The sequence below is a fragment of the Equus asinus genome, chromosome 4 (genome assembly GCF_041296235.1).
Source record: "Equus asinus isolate D_3611 breed Donkey chromosome 4, EquAss-T2T_v2, whole genome shotgun sequence".
Classification (NCBI taxonomy): Eukaryota; Metazoa; Chordata; class Mammalia; order Perissodactyla; family Equidae; genus Equus; species Equus asinus.
The window spans coordinates 37,456,205-37,477,447 of record NC_091793.1 but is presented as its reverse complement, the minus strand read 5'-3'; the positions used below and the strand labels follow the sequence as shown (position 1 = coordinate 37,477,447).

The window sequence follows — 21,243 nt, the reverse complement described above, 5'->3', positions numbered from 1 at the left end:
AGAAAAGATAATTAGAAACCTATATTGCTTAAGAAAATACACTTGAAACTCTGAAATAAAACACCAGGGGAAAAGATGCAACACTTTATGAAAAAAGCAATCCTCCCTGACCGTGCAGAATTTACCCCAAATAAAAAGATGGGTCAGTATTCAAAAATAAATCATAACAACTCAAAGCTATAGGTTAATAAAGGGTGGAAAGAAAGCTCAATAGATGTTGGAAACTATCTGTTAAATTTCTGTTCATACCATTAATGTTTAAAGTTCTTTGAAAACTAGGGCTAGTGGGAGAATTATTAAATGCAGGGAAGGCTACTCAAAACAACAGCCCACCGAATGATTGACAGGTAGCTTCTAGATGCATTTAGTTTAAATCTACTGTCTGGTCAAGCTTTGCTTCTTCCACCTTCTAAATAGTTCACCAATCTTTGGATGGTTCAGGCCTTCAGAGTTTCTTACCTTGATGATTTAACAGTGTCCTAAATGACATCTGCTATGGTCTGAATGTTTGTGTCCTCCCAAATTCATATATTGAAATCCTCACCCCCACGGTGATGGTATCAGGAGGTAGGGCCTTTGGAGGTGATTAAGTCGTGAGGGAGGGGCCCTCATGAATGAGATTAGTGTCCTTATAAAAGAGGCCCCAGAGAGCTTCCTCATGCCTTCTGCCATGTGAGTATACAGAGAGAAGGTACCATCAAGGCACCAGAAAGCAGGCCCAAATCTGCCAGCACCTTGATCTTGGACTTCCTAGCCTCCAGACCTGTGAAAATACATTTCTGTCATTTATATGCCACTCAGTTATGGTATTTTGTTATGGCAGCTTGAACAGACTAAGACATCACTGCCCTTAGTCTAATCCCTCTCAAAACTGTTCTCTTCACTGTGGTCAGAATCATCTTTCTAAATTTGATCATGTCACATCCCTGATTAAAACCCTTTATTCGTTCTTCTTTATTCTCCAAAGAAAATCCTAGCACCTTGGCATGCACCCAAGGCTCTTGGTGATCAGACGTGGCTCATCTCTACAACTCACATGCTGCTCACCCTGCCTGGCCCTTGCCTGTCCTGTGCACACCATGTCCAGCATTGGGAGGCACTTCCTCCTTCCTCTTTACTAGGTATATTTATACTCAACCCTAATCCTCAGCCCAGGCCTTTTACCTCCTACTACCCCTAGGAAGCCCTCTCAGATACGACTCTACCTCTTCAGGTTGCAACTAATGTCCCTCTGCTGCCTCCATAATGTCCTGGGCATATATCCATTCCCTACTCTTAGCACATGATTATTCAATTTATATATCTGTCTTTTCTACTCAATGAATGTGCTCTTCAGTATGATCCTCAGTACTTAGCACATAGGAGGCGACTACAGTTCACTGAGTGAATGAATGATGAAAAACATGAAGACAAGGGGGCAAATGTGAGTCCTATCAGTTGGAACACCTCTGCTGAAGCCCAGGCTGGAGTGGAATCTTCTGTGGGAGTTGCCCAGACCAGGAGATAATGCCACAAACCCTGAGAGAAACACCAGCAAAGCCAACCTTCCAGATCTGGGATATCCTACAGACCTACCCAAATCACCACACACCCACATTCAGAGGACGTGCTATTCCCCTTTCAAACTGAAAAAGCCAAGCCTCATGTACAAATTGAAGTCGACTACATTTACCTAATAAAATTGAAAATGGTGCCACATTTAAGAGTCTGCACACTTTCTACAAGAAGGGTAGGGATGAAGAAAGTCACTGCCCTCATTCTGTAATTTATAGGCAAAAATCCCTCTGTTTATTGGATGAAGTCTAGACCCCCAGACTTACAAAGCCGTTCCTTATCTGTAGCTACCTTTCTCTTCAGTCTGCTCCTGTACAGGCTCCTTCATGGGGCCCATGTTCCAGCAGCTCCCTCCTATTTAATTTAGACAACTTTGTTCTTTGCCAAAGTCAATAACTTGGTTATTTAAAGAGAGTTCAATAACGACAGCAATATTTAGACATCCAGATAGTCTTCAGTCTCATTTTGGCAGATAAAGATCTAGCATGTATTATTATCTTAAAAATGAGAAATAAAATGTTTTCTCATTTCACCAGTATTCAAATAATAGAGTAGGTGTCTTTTGACATAAGACGTGCTTCAAATAAATTTTGAGAAGTTCAATTTGTCTGAATGCAAATGAAGCATAATTGATTTTTGACATTTTAATTTTAAGTGAGTTGGTTGTCAGATTTCACTTGAAAAGAACCCACAATATCTACATCAAGGGCATGTCAACTATCTTCAACCATCATTGTCATTTTTATATGTTCATAAATTTATCCTACTACTATAAATGCTATCATTTGACGTGTGAAGAAGGAAGGATTATGGTTAATCAAATTTCCAGCTTATTGCAAATATCATAAATACCATACAGGAATTAATAATTTATAACAATCCCTACATGTATTCCACATTATTCAACAACTGATAAAATTACATATGAGATGATATTGAATCCCCACAGAGGTCAAAGCATCATACCAGACATTGCATCTACAGACAGAATTCAGAAACGGCTTCTGCCCAGTGGGGAGAGAGACCTGAAAACAAATCATCCCAATTCTATAAGATTTATAATAGTGGTAGGAAACAAATTTTCAGATGCACAGGAGAGAGTATGTTTGCCTTTAGGTCATGAAAAAATGTAACAAAAGAGGTGACACATGAGAAGCGTCCTGAACAACCTGTAGGAGTTTGTCAGGCAGAAAGAACAATGAAAGTGACAGCCCAGAGCCATGAAATGAAGGGTGTGGAGTGGCAGCAGAAAAGTCTTCAAGGAAGGGCCAGGATGCCACACTAAAGACCATGGCCTTTGCCTTTGGACAATTAGATTTGCTTTTTGGGTGAAGACAACTCTAGTAGAGGTATATAGAACAGACAAGAAGGAATAGAGGAAGACACGAAGCCTGGTTTCGAGGCTCTTATAAAAATCTCAGCAAGGCATGATAAAGCTCTGAATCAGAGCGGCTGGAATAGAGGTGAATCAAGATGTTTATCAGTTACCTGTTGCTGCATAATAAACCACCAAAAAACTCTCAGTGACATACAACGGTAAGCATTTGTTCCCATAGGGCTGAGGGTCAGTTGGGCCGGACTCGGCTGGCTTTGGCTGAGCAGCTTGGCTGACACAGCTCTGCTTCACAAGTCTTATGTTCCTCTTGAGACCAGCAGCTAGCCCATGTAGCTTTATGTTTTGGATTTTTGTCTTAAAGTCCACATTGGAAGCACAAGACACAGGTGAAAACACTCAAGACCTCTTAAAACCCAGGCTTGGAACTGGCACACCATCATTTCTGCTTTATTGGCTAAAGCAAGCCACATGGCCAAACCCAAAGTCAGAAGGTGGGGAAATATACTCCACCTCTTTAGTAATAGGAACTGGAAAGTCAAATGGCAAAGTGCAGGAATACAGGAGTGAAGGACCGGTAACAATAATGCAATACACCACACTCTGCCCTCCGGGCCTCAATTGCTCACATTCCTCCCAAATACAGTATGTACAATATATGCTCACGCCCACCCAAGGACTCTCAAAAGCCAAGTCCGTAACAGCATCAGACTCAAAGTTTGTGATCCTGTAACCTACACTAGATCCAGATGTGTCTCATCTTGCTAAGAACAATGATTGCTTTTTGTTCAGAGAACAATGAACAAAAAAATGAGCTATCTGCCCCCACCCCAGCCCACACACATACACATACAGGGCCTATAAACCATGATGAAGCTGGGACACGATAACTGCAATGAACACTCCCCTTTAGGAAGAATGGCAGGCTCATGGCAGTCACCGGCCTATAGGAATTCTGAAATCCCGCTGGGGAAACGGTGCTCTGTAGATGGGGATGTTTCTTGATTAGGCCTGGGTTCTGCTCCCTGGAGCGCCTCCGCAGTCCATTGTTCTCCACTGTTTTTGACTCTGTTCTTTGAGACGTCCTTTCTTTTTCATCCTCCTCTTCAACCATTTCTGAAAAGGGCTTTGGAAGATATGCCATTTTGGCAACTGAACAACATTCTCAGCCTGCCTCCTGCATTAGAAAGTTGGGAACTCAAGAGATTTAAATATTTTTGAAAAGCTTCAATCTCTTTTAGTCCTAGATGGCAGTGTTGTTGCTAATTCAAATTGTCTAAAACACTTTGTGAATTTCTATGCATTCAATTTCAGTCTACTCTGTGTACCCACAATTTTATTTATTTTTTTGGTGAGGAAGATTGTCCCTGAGCTAACATCTGTACCAAGCTTCCTCTATTTCGTATGTGGGATGCTGTCACAGCAAGGCTTGATGAGTGGTGTGTAGGTCCATGCCCAGGATCCAAACCCATGAACGCCAGGCCGCTGAATCAGAGCACACAAACCTAACCACTACATGACTGGGTGGGTCCCTCACAATTCTTTTCTAGACATGCTTCTCTCTCTCTCACTCTTGGCTTAATTGCTGCGGCTAAGCACATATTAGACTAATGTGGCACCACGCTCTTAAGCTTTCCGAGTGTCCTTTTTACCAGCTGAAAAGGTATACTGCAGGCTCTCAATTCTCTTAGTCTCAGGTATCTTTTATATTACTAAATATTATTGAGGACTCCAAAGAGCTTCCCTTAGAAAATTCTAGAAAGTACAAACTACACAAGCACCCATTCCATTAGATATCAGTGCAATGATGTAATTGTATGCCATGTAACCTCTGGAAAACTCCTCTCTACGCTTATGAGAAAGTAGGAATGAAAAAGACAATGTCTTCGTATTATTACGAAAATAATTTTGAGCGCACGGGTCCCCAAAAGGATCTTGGGAATTCCCAGGGCTTATCAAACCACATTCTGATAATCAAAAAGACACCTTTTTTCCTTTCAGAGGTTCTAACTATAGTTTCTATAGCCACACCCTTAATTTTCCCACAGGTAACATAAATGGAAACATACTCTCTCTTCATCTTTATCTCTCTGTAGTCTTTAAGAGCCCCATCTAAGTTAAGGATGTGGAACTCCATAATTTAATACACAAAATAATTCTTTGATGGAAATATTTTAGATGAGATACAGTGGTTATCTACAGTACTAACTCATCTGGCATTCTGTTAACTTCAACTGCAAAAGAGAACATCCAATCATCAGTAAGATAAGAAGAACTTTGAAAAGACCGACAGAGTTGGAGAGACAAAAATTAGAGATCATGACTCACCAAGTAGGATGGCTCTGATGGAACCCCAAGGGTTTGGTTGGAACTCTGAAGGGTTACACCTTAAAAATAAGAATAAACCAGGTCCTCAAACTCAACTTGGAATCACCTCAATCCTTGATTGGATTAAGGTGATATGGGAACGCCCATTCCCCTAGCCTAGCTGCCTGCCACAGTGAAAGTAAATCTTCTGTGGGAGAAGAAAACAGCATTTAGAGGCTCAAAGTACTTTTACAATTATCTATAACCATGTCAATCCTCAATAAAGAAATGTTCAAGACTAGAAGGCACAATGTAACCAAAAACTGAGAGAAAGAATGTAAAAGGAGCTGCATAGGATACCCAGATAATAGTTATCAGACACAGACTCTAAAAAACTAAGATTAATAGATTTAAGAAATTAAATTACAAGATTTCAACAGAGAATTAGAAATTCTAAAAAAGAACCAAATGGAAATTCTAAGCTAAAAAGATGAAACAGCTGACATTAAATACTTACCAGATTAGGTAAACAGTAAAGTAGACACAGCTGAAGAGAAAAATAGTTTCTGCTACGATTTTTATTGAGATTATCCTGAATCTGTAAATCAATATGGGAAGAATTGACATTTAACAATATTGAGCCTTCCAACCCATGAACATGGCATGTCACTCCGTTTACTTAGGTTCCCTTTCTCTCAGTAATGTTTTGTAGAATTCAGTGTACAGGTCTTGAATAACTTTTATCAGAATTACACCTAAGTATTTCATATTTACGATGCTACTGTAAACAGTATTTTTAGTTTCAAATTTTTTTATGGTAGTATATGGAAATGCAACTCATTTTTGTCTTGTATACTGTAACTTTGTTAAACTTATTAGTTTTAGATTTTTTATGTATTCTGTAGGATTTTCTGTAGAGTTGAATATACCATGTGAAGAGAATTTCTTCTTCCTTTGTAATCTGGATGCCTCTCATTTCTTTTTCTTGCCTAATTGTCTTGGCTACAAACTCCAAAACAATGCCAAATGGAGGGGCATAGCAGACATCCTTACTTTGTCTCTGATCTTAGGGGAAAAGCATTGTCTTTCACCATTAAGTACAATGTTAGCTGCAGGTTTTTCTTAAGATGCCCTTTATCAGGCTAGGGAAGTTCTCTTTTATTCTTACTTTGCCAAGAGCTTTTATCAGAAATGAATGTTGGATTTCATCAAATGCTCTTTTTGCATTTACTGAAATGATTGTATGGTTTTTCTGTCAGTCTGTTAATATAATGAATTAATTTTCTAAAGTTAGCCCAAATTTGAATTCTTGAGCTAAATCTTATTAGGTCATATAAATTATCCTTTCTACAATTCATTGGATTCAAATTGCTGAAATTTTATCTAGAACTTTGGCATGTGCTCGTGGTGAATATTGGTTTGTAGTTTTCTTGTGATTTTGGTGTCAGGGTAACGCCGGCCTCATAGCATGAGTTGGGAATCATCCCCTCTTCTATTTCTTGGGAGCACTAGCTGAGAACTGAGATATTTTCTTCTTTAAACATTTGAAAGAATTCACCAGTGTAGCCATTTAGGTTTGGCATTTTCTTTGTCAGAAATTCCTGTAGAATCTGTAATGATGTCACTTCTCTCACTCTGATATTGGTAACTTACGTGTCCTTTTTTCCCCCCTCATCAGTCTGGCTAAAGGTGTATCACTTTTATTGACCTCAAAAGACTAGCTTTTAATTTCACTGATTTTCTCAATGGGTTTTGTTTTCTATTGCAGTGATTTCTTTCATTTGCTTATTTTGAGATTCACTTGCTCTTATTTTTCTAACTTAAGTAGAAGCTGAAGTCATTGATTTGAGTCCTTTCTTTTTCTAATATAGACATTTAATATAATTTCCCCTGTACTTACTGCTTTAGCTGATTCCCATAAATTTTGATAATTTGTTCATGTGCATTCAATCCAGTATACTAATTTTTTCTTTCTTTTTGTATTGAAACTATTTGTCTCTATATTTAAAGTGGATTTCTTGAATTTAGTATATAGTTGGATAAAAAAGACTCAATCTGATAAGGGTAACTGACAATTTATTTAATGTAATTATTGATGTTGTTATTTAAAGCCACCATCTTACTGTTTCCTATTTGTCCCATCTATGCTTTGTTCAACTTTCTTCTTTTACTTCCTTTTTTTGGATTGAATATTTTTAATGACTACATTTTATCATCTTCATTAGTTGTAACAGTTTTTCTTTTTGTGGTTGCTTTAGGGTTTACAGTACACATTCTTATCAGGGACAATACTCAGGTAATGTTGTACCGCCCCGCAGTTAGTGTACGCACCTTAGAGGAGCATACTTTCATGTCCCGTCTCCCATCCTTGGTGATACTGTTGTCAGACATTTCACTTTACCTATGATAATCACGCAATACCTTGTTATTATTTTTGCTTTAAATAGTCAATTATCCTTTAAAGATAATTTAAAATAAGAAAAAAGTCTTACATTTGTTCACGCCATTTTTGGTTCTGTTCATTCCTTTGCATAGAAGCAGATTTCTATCTGGTACCATTTTCCTTCTGACTAAAGGCATCCTTTGACATTTCCTGTAGGGCAAGTCTGCTTATGACGAATTCTTACAGCCTTTCTAGGTCTGAAAAAGTTTTCATTTCATTTTTGTTCTTGATATCTTTGCTGGGTATATATAACTCTAAGTTGAGTTTCTTTCTGTCAGTACTTTAAAGATGTTGCTCCACTGTCCCTGACATTCCTATCTTTGTTCCTGTGTCTTTTGACCTTAGCTGCTTTAAGAACTTTCCTTTGTCACCGGTTTTAAGGAGCTGGATGATGATGTGCTTTGGTGTAGTTATCTTGTTCTTGGGGTTCACTGAGTGTCTTGGGTCTCCCTTGCTTCCCTTTCTCAGGGATCACTGTCCTGTGCTGCCTAATGTCTAATATTTGAAAACTGTTTCATATCTTTCGTGTATTTTCAAAATTTCAGATGGGTAAATCCAATCTCTAGTATTCCATCTTGGCCAGAGGCAGAAGTTCAATTTCAGGTTTCCCATTTTCATCATATAAAAATTTTATTTTTTGAACTTATTTACTTTTAAATTCCATGACAAAAATGTTTTGTCTATACACATGAAGATACTAAAATTGTTTTATTTATCTCACTTCTTTTAATACACGTTAAGTGCATGTATAGAAAAAGGCAATAGGAAAATAATAATGGATCTAAATACAGCATGTAGGCAAACACACTTATATGTCTTCTAAACCTGTTCGATAATGATATATAAGGAAACTTGTTACAAGTCATAATGCTTTTATAATTCGTCAGGAGAAAGATCACATTAGCACCCCTTTATGCTTCAGTACAAATATATTCTGGGAAAAGATAATATTTCTGTTTTTATTTCTTAAAAGTAATTATTAGTATGTTTACACTTAATATAGCCTTAAAATTTTCCATCGCTTTGGAAAACCATAAAGTTAGTAAGCTAGCTAGATTTCTTTTTCATTTTAGTAAATATTTTCATCTCAGAAGTCAAAATGGGGCAGGAGTGCGGTATACAAGGTATAGTTAACTCTTTGGAAGAAGAGACTACAAGAAGGTAAACACGCCAGTAGCCCTCCTCGTCTTACACCACTGAAGCTGCAGATCACATAAGCAGATGTACACATCCACCTGTTGTCAGAGGTATAAATTCTTTTGACAATTAACCTTCCTAAATTTTATGGTAAGGTCAATAAAAATAATACACACAGCACACAAAGAATTACAGAAAGTTAATGATACAGGCCACAAAACAAAATAATCCACACTTCTCATCTGGGAAAATACAAGGTAATAATACTGTAGTAGTATCTAATATGAAATTTTCACTGATTATAAGTTAATCATGTTGACTGAAACTTTACTGTATAATTTTGTATTTATTAATTCATGAAATAATCATGAGAAATTCAGCTCTGCTTAAGTCTTATAAACTTTTAAAAGTTATCATAGGTAAAGTTAAGTTAACTAAAAAAAAAAATCAACCAGGAGTAGAGATTTGTCAGAAGTATTATACAGTAACATAAACACAATAGGTATAATGTAATCTGTGCAATTCAAAATTCCAAAAATTGTCTTATCAAATGTACAAGTAATAAATAATAGTCATACTTGACTTCATCAAGCTAACAAAATAATTACTAACCAACCTTGTATTTTATTAGTCAACTGCTTAGAAATACCAATTGCCATTTGAAAATTACTTTCATAAAAATAGAAGGCATATCAAACTCTTTAATCCTCAAACATCCAAAAAAATTTGGAAGACAAATGTCAATCAAAAGTATATCTGTTAAAAAAGGAGATTAAAAAACATACATAACCTTTTTTTGCACAGTTTTCTACTCTTATGAAAAAGGGCACTTAGTGTATAGCTAAAGCTTTCAGAAAATAAAGATCCTGTTGGTTTCCTACTTGATGACATTGTACAGTTTTTAATATAAAAATATAAATATTTTTTGACAGTCAGAGAAGATGAAATAGTGGTTGGTATAAAATTCCATCATGCTTTTACTTGAAAAAAAATTTTTTCCCAGAGGCCATGAAAACAATACTGATTTCACGTAGTTCTGTGTTGCCAAAAACTTCTCGAATTACAAAACATTAAGGTATTCACTGAAATTTCAAAAGTGGGCCCGTAGCCTTTTGTTTTCTTCTCGTAGTCTTTCAATTTCAGCCACTAAACCTTCATTCACTGAGTATCTCTCCAACAAAGAGTGCATTTCATTCTAGAAAGAGGAAAAAATGCTTTTAAAATTATTGGTATTTTACATTTATTTGGCAAGCTGTTTTACACACTTTCAGCTATCATTTCTCTCATGTTCAATTAACTTAGCTGAATCATATTTCTTGTACTTAACCACCCAAACGACTTCATTAATATAAATGAAAGATCACTGGTGAAATTTATATATTTGAAAGGCTTACATCTGCACATTTGGGAAGCTTTTTGATTACTTACTAAAAAACAAAATGAAAAACAAACCTGTGAAAAAATAGCCTTAACTATCATAGGTTAAAAAGAACAATGACTACTTAAAATCTATTTTACTTAGTAAATTTCTAAAACTCCCTGTTTATTTATTTAGCAAATAGATATAACTAAGTAAAAATATATTGTCCTTGAATGGATTTTTCAGATCCACAACTCCTCACTCATTTAAAACAAAATTTGTCATACATACCAATTGCATATGAAACTGTTTAATCATCTCCACTTGCAAATTCACAATGTCCCTATGGCATGCTTCTCTAGGGAAGAATATAAAATACTTGTTAGAATTATAACAGTTTTACCACTTCTAGATCATTCAAGAAACTGGCTAAACTTTGGTTTCAAATTATTGTATGTTAATAATTATTATTACAATAATAAAAATACCAATGCACCTAGCATTTATTTACTACATGCTAGGCACTGTTTCTTGTACTTTAAATGTAAGAACTTATTTAATCTTCACAACTAGATACAATTATTACCTCTGTTTTACCAATGAAGTAAATAAGCCATAGACCAGTTATAACTTATCCAAAGTCACACAACCAGCAAATGGTGGAGCCAGGATATAAACCAAAGCTGTCTGCCTCCAGAACTCTCACTACACTACATTCCTGAATATAGAAATTATCAAGGAAAGACATGTTTATACTACAATGAAATTCAGATAATTCACTAGGTTACAATGCTTTAACTATTATCAATATTTTTGCTATTAAAAAAATACTTCCAATAGAATGGAAAAAGGCTATTTGGGTGGTTATTACAGAGGTTACTCAATAAAATACAATTAATTCGTGACTAGAAAAGAATACATGAAAATTATGAAGTCTAACAATAAAAGAAACATTCAGTCACCCATCACACAATTTATGAGCTGGAACACTAACTAGCAAGATCATAGAAGCTTCCTGTGTGCTCCTGCCTGATTCCATTGCTTAACTCTTGGGAGAAGACCAAGAAAGAAGTAACTATTCTGCTGAATTTTGTTTAAGCAAACAAATGCTGAAAAAAAAAAAAAATACATTTGTAAGGAGTGACATCAGCATCATGGCAGAGTGAGTCCTCCCTGTAAACTTTCCCCTCAAAGATACAACAAAAAGGACATTCACATTCCAACAGAGGACATCCACACAACACAAAAGATGTCTGAGAGACCCACACAGCCATACCTCAGAAGGTGGAGGTGCTGGAGCCCCCACCCCTGCCCTAAGGAATTGGAACAAGGTATGAGAATGCATCTCTTCCTCCCTGAAGGACAGCAACCTAGGGACTGCGCGTGGCCTCCGGGAGGAAAGCAGGGAGGGAGTGGTGGCCCTCTGCAGACCACCACAGATCTCCAAGGTCCCTCACAGCCTGGGGGAAAGCCCCTACAGATGTGACTAGCTTTCACAGAGGTGTCTTCATCAAGCCAACACCCCAGGAGAGCAGACAGCAAGGGCAGAGCAAGAAGCCCCCAAGATTATGCAGGACAAAGAAAGCGCTCCTCCCTACGCGCGGCGCCCCAGACCAGCACCTGGGAGCTGTCCTGTGGATTACAGCGTGCTTGGAATATGCAGCTCTTGACCCCCACCCAGTAGTGACAGGTGGAAGCGTTGATCACGATAATGATATAAAGAAATGGAAAGATACTCCAGGCACCCGCATTGGAAGAATAAACAGTTAAAATGTCCATACTACCTAGAGCAATCTACAGGTTCAATGCAATCCCAATAACATTCTTCACAGAAACAGAACAAAGAATCCTAAAATTCATATGGAGGCAATGAAAGAGCCCGAATAGCTAAAGCAATCCTGTGGAAAAACAATAAAGCTGGAGGCATCACAATCCCTGACTTCAAAATGTACTACAAAGCTATAGTAATAAAACCAGCATGGTACTGGTACAAAAACAGGCACACAGATCAATGGAACAGAATTGAAAGCCCAGAAATAAACCACACATCTATGGGCAGCTAATCTTCGACAAAGGAGCTAAGAATATACAATGGAGAAAAGATAGTCTCTTCAATAAATAGTGTTTGGAAAACTGGACAGCCACAGGCAAAAGAAGGAAAGCAGACCATCATCTTATGCCATACATAAAAATAAACTGAAAATGGATCAAAGATTTGAAGGTAAGAACTGAAACCATAAAACTTCTGGAAGAAAATATAGGTAGCACACTCTTTGACACCGATCTTAAAAGGATCTTTTCAAATACCATGTCTTCTTGGACAAAGGAAACAAGAGAAAAAATAAACAAGTGGGACTTCATCAGACTAAAGAGCTTCTGCAAGGCAAAGGAAACCAAGAGCAGAACAAAAAGATAATCCACCAAATTGTGAGATAATATTTGAAAATCATATATCCAACAAGGGGTTAATTTCCTTAATATATAATGAACTCACAAGTGAACAACAAAAAAACAAACAACTCAATCAAAAAATGGGCAGAGGATATGAACAGACATTTTTCCAAAGAAGATATACAGATGGCCAACAGGCATATGAAACGATGTTCAAATCAACAATCCTAAGAGACTTACACACCCCTATGTTCACTGCAGCATTATCCACAATAACCAAGATGTGGAAGCAACCCAAGTGCCCGACTGATGACTGGATAGAGAAGATGTGGTGTGTGTGTGTATATATATATATATACACATGACAGAATACTATTTAGTCATTAAAAAAAGACAAAATCATCCCATTCACAACATAGATGGACCTGGAGGGTATTATGTTAAGCAAAATAAGCCAGACAAAGAAAAACACTGTATCATTTCATTCATATGTGGAATATAAACAAACACACAAAGAGAACAGTTGAGCGGTTACCAGGAGAAGGGGGCTGGGGGTGGGCACAGGGGGTGAAGGGGAGCACTTCTACGGTGACGGACAAGAAATAATGGACAACTGAAACTTCAGAATGTTGTAAACTATTATGAATTCAATTTAAAAAAACACATTTGTATAACACAGAATCTGTACTCAATATATTTTTGCTGTACTTGCTTTTGAGCATTATAAAAAGGGGACCACACCCTATGTAGTTTTGAGTAGTGTACATTTAAAAAATAATCAAATTTCATGTTTTCAAGATTCATGTTCTATATATCTGTAACACACTGACTTATACTGGTGTATACGATTTCCTGTCAGTTAACATCTGGATTGTTTTAAAGTTTTTATTATAACAATGTTTTTATAAGCAATCATGGATATATCTCCCAACCTATATGTGCCAATTTCTGTAGATGCTGAGTTATAGGTATGATCCAGACGTATACTTCTTTAGTTTTACAAAACAATACGAAGTGTTTTCCGAAGTGGTAGTATCAATAGACATGCTCATCATCAGTATAACAGAGTTCCTCTTGCTCTGTATCCACACCAAGACTTGGTGTTGCCAGACTTTGTACAGTATTTTCTCATCGAACGGGTGTGAAATGGCACTGCACTACATTTTCAGTTCTCTGATTAATCACAGGGTTGAGCATCTTTCCTTATGTTCATATACCATTCCTCTTCTGTGAAATATCTTTCAGTGTCTTTTAACTATTTTTCTATTGAATGTCTTTTTTTCTTATTTATCTATGAGTTCTTTACATAACCTAATCCTTTGCTGGTTATTCAAGTACTGCAGACTTTTTTCCCCTTTACATCGTTAATGGTGTCTTGTGATGAACAGATCTTATTAGTATTCTCAAATTTACTAACCGAAAAATGCGGTCAAATTTACCAATCTATTTTTATAGATAGTGTATCCTCCTATTTTTTAATAACTTCCCTACTCGGAAGTCATATATAAATTCTCTTACGATGCCTAAACTTTTTCCCTTTACATTTAAACTCTGACTTTTTTAATAGCATGGAATAGGGATCCATACTTTTCCTCTCGTACATCACATTTCCATATATGCATAGGTTTCTTTCTGGTCTGTTTGATTGCTTTGGGCAATTTGTCCACCCCATGCTAATGCTACATTATTTTAATTATAGCTTAATAATTAAGCTTATCCATCTGACAAACAAGTCCCCTTCAACCTATTCTTCCATAAAGTCTCTTGGTTATTCCCAGATCATTTCTTCTTTCATATACATTTTGGAATTATCCTATCATCTTCTTCCCAAAAACCCAGTTGGGATTTGATTGGAATTGCATTCAATCTATAGACCAATTTAGAGGAACTGACATCTTCATAACATCTTTCCATTTATTTAAGTGTTAATGCTTTCTAATAAATTTTTTTTAATGTTTTTCTATAAAGATCTTTTACCATCTTTGGTTACATTTACTCCTAAGGAACCTCATTTTTTCCATTGCAAATATAAAGGTTTATTAAAAAAATTTTCTCTTCTGCTTTCAGTTATGACAGAAGCTGTATTAAAGTTGAAGGAATCAGAGAACCACTAAGGTAGCCAGGATCTGAGGGGCCGAGGTCTTGCAAAGAAGGGAAATCTATGAGGTAAGCCCCACGTTTACCTCTGCTTTTCCCTCTGGGGGATGTGCTGATTCCACAGTGTGAGAAAAGAGGCTGAGCTGAAAACACAGCGCTAGAACTTGAAAGTCTCACTGGGTCGGGGAGTCTTAGAGTTTGGGACCGCCAAGGCAGCCAAGGCTGCCAGGTCCCAGATCCTGAAAACGGGGAAGCTGCAGAAAAGTAAATCTGAAATTGCAATTTCCCCTCGAGACATCTGTTGGCTCCTAAGCAATGCTCACACAGGGCTAGATGACAGGAAACCAAAAGTAAAGTAGCAGCTAAAGAGTAGAGACAGATTTCGGCAGCCTTGAGATGCTGGGGAAATGGAGGTTAAATTTCAGGACCCACCAAGGCAAAAAGGCCTGGTGAATACTCCAGACATTCAGCTGACATCCTAGAAGGGCACAGACAAAACCTTAGGAATAAAGGCAAACCAGAAATAAACTGGCCCTAAGAAGACCTGAAACCCAGCAAGTACAGGATCAAAGTGATCTACTTGTCAGAAGAAACTTAGGTCTTCTTGAAAGATAACAGGAATAGACCCACAGACTTCCACTTAAGATGTAATCTCTCCAACCCTAACGAGAACGAGCCAGAGAATCTATAAAAGCACACACTTTTAAATTCAACTTTGAGATTGCAAAGAAACCTAAACTAACTAAAATCCAGAAAATGATGAGTCCTCCTAGGAGAAGAGAGCCCCATGACTGCTTTCATCCCTGACAGAGCAGTGGGGGAAGAAAGCTGCCATGGATAGGGTTAAGAACTACTTGAAATTTTTACAGATTTTTAAAGGCCAAGTGAAGACTAGAACAACAGTTTAGAATCCCAAAGAGTCCCAGTCACAAAGAAATCTCCGTTCACCCACCAACTTTGCCCCACAGGCCTTCATTCATTGCTTATGTAAAAGTTCAGAGGCAGAACAGGAGGGCTGAGAGAGACCCCATCCCACTCCCACTCCCCACCCCCACTCCCCAAGGCACAGACGCACAGAGCCTGGTGAAGTCTCAGGGCAGGGGAGGAGAACTGAGAGTAAGCCCTCCGAAGCACTTCAGGCCCCCGTGGAGAAGGCAGCCTCCAGAGCTGAGGGAGAACAGCTCATGGCCCCTCAACACCCTCTTCTGTCCGTCCACTGTAAGGCGCAGCTGTGCAAGACCTGAGGTCAGGGCAGGTGGATTTACAGAGATCTTCTGAGCCATTCTGAGTCCTCACTGAGTCCCAAGAAGAGACTGCCTATTGTTGACAGAGGGGCGGAAGAGCTGAGAGAGACCTCTGCAGGCCCCCTGTACCCCAACTCCCCAGGTACAGGCATGCAAGGCAGCTGAAAGCTGAGGCAGGGCAGTGATATCTTTCTAACTCTGCCCCAGCAGAAGAACGGCTCCCTTTCTGTGTTTCCAACATTGCTTTATCCACATATTATAGTCAGTTGTATCCAGACAATTCTGCTATTTTGTCATATATATGTATTCCTGAAAACCTTGTTTTCTTTAAAACTGTGCACTGAAATTAACAGGATCAGATTTTTAAAATATGGTATATACATAATGGAGTATTATTCAGCCTTAAAAAAGAAGGAAATCTTGCAATAAGTGACAACATGGATAAACCTGGAGGACACAAGGCTAATAAGTAAAATAAGCCAGTCACAGAAGAACAAATATTACGTGATTCCACTTACGTGAGATATCTAAAACAGTCAAACTCATGGAAGCAAAGAACAGAATTATGGGTGTCAGGGGTTGGGGAGAAGGGAAAACGGAATTGTTAATCAACGAGTATAAAATTTCAGTTATACAAAAAGAACACGTTGGAGAGATCTGCTGTACAACATTGTACTTATAGTTAAGAATACTGTATTGTACACTTAAAAGTCTATTAAAAGGGTAGATCTCACGTTAAGCGTTCTTATCACAACAAAACCAATAAAAAGAAAGTTAAGAGAAAAGAAAATAACAGGACTTAAAGAAAAAAGATTGTGACACTTAAAATTTATGCAACTCTGTAGCCAAGGCACTAACAAAAACAAATTCTAATAAAAATACCGGCATAGTTTAAATATTAAATAATAAAAGTCTTTACCTTAAAAAAAGTGACTCATTTGATAAAAGGGGAAAGAAGATAGAAGGAAGGATTGGGGGTGTCAAGCATGGAGGCAAGGATAAAATGTGCAAAGATGGGGAATAATCACAAAATTAGCACTTCCTAACACAAGACAGACAGCCAAACCAAGTTAAGAGGAAGGGAAAAGGAAGAGACGGACACTGTTTTGGCTGCTGTTACATGAAGCAACAGAATCTCCTCATCACATTGTCATCACTCCCCTATTTACCAATCACAAGTGAATTAATCCACATTAAAGAAACACACACCATGGCAGGACACTGTACCAATCCCAATTAGATCATAAGGCCTTTGCGGACAGATCATTCCTTTTTGCACCCTTACTATCTACATATACTAGGCACAGCGCAAATGCCACAACGATGATTTTTCCTTAAAAATTTATTTGTTAACCCTTAAAAATATATATATTGAAGCATTTTTAACATTAAAAAGAAACATGCACCAACAAAAACTGTGTTTCTTCTCCAACATTCTTGTTCACAATAATCCAAATCTGAGCTAGAATACTAAGTAAATATAGACCAGAAAGGGAAAAAAAAGATAGCTTCCAAAGTATATTGAGATAAGTAAAAGGAAGCAGCATTCTCACACTGTTCAAAATTCAAAGGATGAGAAGCCAAGGGTAGATCTGGGCAAGAATATTTTTAAATTAAGTATTACATTATGATGTATTCTATCTGAAAGTAATCAGAACTCCTTTAAAAAATATCTTTCTTTACTACATTACTGCACATAGCATACTTATCTATAATATAAGATCTATAAATACTGTATATAAGAATCCCACTTGAGCTTACCAGAATCTGTCCAAATTTTGATGATTACAAAATTCACAATGGCAGCCTGCCTGCTAGACTGTCCTGCTAAGTTATCTAATAATTGCCCTCGGCAAATGTGCCTTTTCCTGGCTGATATTCAATAAATTCAGTAAATCAAGATCAACAAAACTCATAATGTTTTCTATGGTTTTATGGACACCAGAATCTAGGCAAAAGCAGTAAACCACCAACACTACTTACAGTTCTAGTTTTACATCTAATAAAAAAAAACAGTAAAATTCTAGGTAGAAAGAGGAATTTCACAATGACTACCTAAAGTCATCCAATGTTTCCTGTATCATGTTCTGAATAAAACGGATTTGAACAGATGTCAATGGTGCATTTGGCCGATTATTTCCAATAGTATCAGCTATTTTTTCTGATAGTGAACTGGCAACTCCAGCACTGACAGAGGATGCTATCTTTGGATCTAAAATAAAAAATGAGGAAAATATTAATAGTCAACTTGGACTAAGAGACATCAAACATTTCTAAATAAGATTTGGCATGAGAAAACTTGAAAAACTGGTAAAGAACAGTGTTCCTGTGACATTTAGAAAAATTCAGTCTGGAATACAAATCTTAGAAACTTTCTATGACATAATTTCTAATAGTCATCTATCTATATATATAAACTGCCAACTGTCTAATGTAATAACATATGACAGAGGGATTAATCTTGAAGAATCTCCAAACCATTTCCTCTTATAAAAGATGAATGTGACAAGCTGCACCACAAACTAGATAAACCAAGACTATTAAAAACAAACAGAAGGAGTACAGCAGTAAAGTAGTGCTACAGGCAAAGCCTCAGAGTTTAAGCTAACGCAATATATCCATGGAAAACCTAAAGTCAACTACAGATGTCTATAAAAAGAGTTGCCTCTATACAAAGAGTTGCTTTGAACGGTAGACAACAGAGCTGAACCTAATACTAACATCCCTTTAAATGTGATCAAGTTTTTAGGGTGGGTTGCATGAACTCTATGGTTAGGACTTCAATGAAAAAAAAAGAGATAATCTCAAGTAGTTAATGACCCATTTTCAAAGGGTCCTACATTATATTCCTATCTGTACCATATTAGATCAAGACACTTACAAATTAGACTGAAAATGAAATTCACACCAAAAGAATATCAAATCAACGTGGTTGAATTTAACCATTCATACACATTTTATTGTCTTTCAATAAGAGAGTTACACTAGAGAAGTGTCATAAATTTTAAACTCCTTGAACTTTTTCAGTCCATGATCACCCTATTTATCCTTTTCAAGTTAATAGTGGGAGTTTTCAACTTAACACTTTCAAACATCAGGAAGTGTTATGTACTCACTTGGAGTTGAGGATCCATTGACCGGGGCTTCATGTATTAACTGGGCTTCAATTTCTTTCTCCGGCTTTTCAAATTTCTCAGGACTTCTCGTTTGATTAGATGATGGAGAGGTATTCAGATTTCCAGTATCAGCACCAGAGATCAACTGTGCAAACTTCACATTTTAAATAAACAATTAATATATAAATTCTGGTTTTATCCATATTGTCCATATAATTTATACTTGCTTTTCTCTTTTGTCCCAGTAGGTAGGGTCAGGGAACAAAAGAATAGGAAGGGACATAGAAGGAGAAAAAGAAATTGCTAGGACTAGTCCCAAAATAAATCAAGTTTACTAATCAAAAACAACTTCAATGATAACACGATGAGGAAAAGCTGATTTACTAAAGCATCTGGTGCTGAATATCATTTAAAATGGCAATCACAAGCAAAAAAACCACTTCTACATTGGATACTATACTATAGCTGAAGTAATGATGATGAATTACATTCTTAGCACCATCAGTTTGCTCTACAGGGTAGATGACTTGACCACCAAATTGGTGCTTTCTGTTGCAATAGAAACACATTTTAAAAGAATTCAGGTATAAAATATTCTTACAAAGTTAAATCAAGTATCTTGTCTTAGAAAAAGACAGTATAAGTTTACATCTGCTATTACTTCCAAAATATCCAAAGAAAGATTTCAAAAGTACCCCTTAGTTTTTAACATGTGACATAAAGATTTAAGAAGATTTTTCTACCTAGTAAGTGCCCAGAACTGTCAATAATTAAGACACACCCACTGGCAGCTGCCGGCTCTCCAGTGATGAGCTCCCTTATTCTTGCTAGTGATAAACACACACAGTGAGTTCAGTATCATTTTCAGGCAGGTACCTGTTTGAAGGAGTCCTTAGGTTCCTGTTTACCCAGATAGATTTTCTTAGATTCAGCTGTCAGATCATGATTTTCATTTTCTTCTTTCCCTGGAGAGCCCAAAAAGACATTCAGAGGACTAGAATGCAGTATTGCAGCACTGGAAGCTACTGGATTTTTTCTTGGAGGAAACACTGAGTTCAATTGTGGTAAAAAGTCAAGGCCTGAAAAAGAAGAGAAAAAACAGCATTTGCATATGATGTTCCCCAATCTTGCATATTTAAGAAAAGAACATAACACGACAGACAGGTCAATACGGTAGAAAGACATGTGATTTGGATTTAGAAGATAGGTTCATTTGTCAGCTCTACCCCTTACTTGATGTGTATTTTTGGGCAAAAGTCATAAAGCTCTGTGACTGTTTCCTGATGTATGAATGTGAATGATATCTATCTCCCTGAGTGGTGAGAGTTAAAAGAGATATTGTATATGAAAATATTTTGAAAACTGCAAAACACAATGAACATTTCAGTCGATATTAGTTTTTGATAACTGAAAACTGTTAATGTGGTAGATCTGCAGTAGATCTTGGCAGGCAGCCTCTAAGATGGCTCCTAAGCGTCCCTGCCTTCTGGCATGGATCCATGCACTCGTGTAATCTGGCCTTTGACTGTGGGATGGACCTAGTGGTGACTTGATTCTAACAAAGAGAATATAGCAAGAGTGGTGGGCTTTCACTTCCAAGATAAGGTTACAAACACTGTGGCTTCCATCTGAGTGCCCTCTCTCACTCTCTTGCTCACCAGCTCTGAGGGAAGCCAGCTGCCACGTCGTCCACTGCCCTGTAGGGGCCCACACGGGAAGGAACTGGTGTCTTTGGCCAATGGCCACATGAATGAGCTTGGAAGCAGATCCTCGCCCAGTCAAGCCCTGAGAGGACTGCAGTCCTCTTGACACCCTGATTAAAGCATCAAGAGAGACCTGAAGCCAGACACACCCAGCTAAGTCATGGCTGGATTCTTAACCCACAATTGTGAGATGATAAACGTTTGTTCTTTTAAGCTTCAAAATGTTGGGGTAATTTGTTAGACAGCAATAAATAACACAACACCACTTTTAATTTTCATAAAAATATTTCTCAATAGTTCTTACCATCTCCTTTGCCTACGGACTCATCACCTCCCTTGTTAACTACAGCATCTATAACAAAATTAGAAAAACAAATTTTAGAAATAGTGAAAAAGAAGCCATAGCAACTTAAGTTTCCTATTAAACTCCTAAAGAGTACAGAGACTAACGATTTTAAGAAGGAAAATCTCTAGGGAAGTTAAAGCTAGTACTCATATAAACTTCCTTTTTATTTTTTTAGCTTCATACATAGATGCAAATACGAAAAGAATTCTATG

The 21,243-nt window shown here is 37.2% G+C and overlaps 1 protein-coding gene across 11 annotated transcripts in view; it reads right to left on the bottom strand.

Moving 5' to 3' along the window:
* Positions 1 to 8,229: 8,229 nt before the first annotated feature.
* The window catches only part of NEDD1 (NEDD1 gamma-tubulin ring complex targeting factor), a 45,968-nt gene continuing 32,954 nt past the window's right edge, over positions 8,230 to 21,243 (bottom strand). For all 11 annotated transcript variants that reach the window (XM_014835044.3, XM_070507120.1, XM_070507112.1 and 8 more), the window contains 6 exons: positions 20,990 to 21,037; positions 19,859 to 20,061; positions 18,983 to 19,136; positions 17,922 to 18,078; positions 10,426 to 10,492; positions 8,230 to 9,969 (listed from right to left, as the gene is read on the bottom strand). In XM_014835044.3, the coding sequence (XP_014690530.1) occupies positions 9,865 to 9,969; positions 10,426 to 10,492; positions 17,922 to 18,078; positions 18,983 to 19,136; positions 19,859 to 20,061; positions 20,990 to 21,037 (734 nt within the window). In that variant the 3' untranslated portion in view covers positions 8,230 to 9,864. The remainder of the gene's footprint in view (positions 9,970 to 10,425; positions 10,493 to 17,921; positions 18,079 to 18,982; positions 19,137 to 19,858; positions 20,062 to 20,989; positions 21,038 to 21,243) is intronic.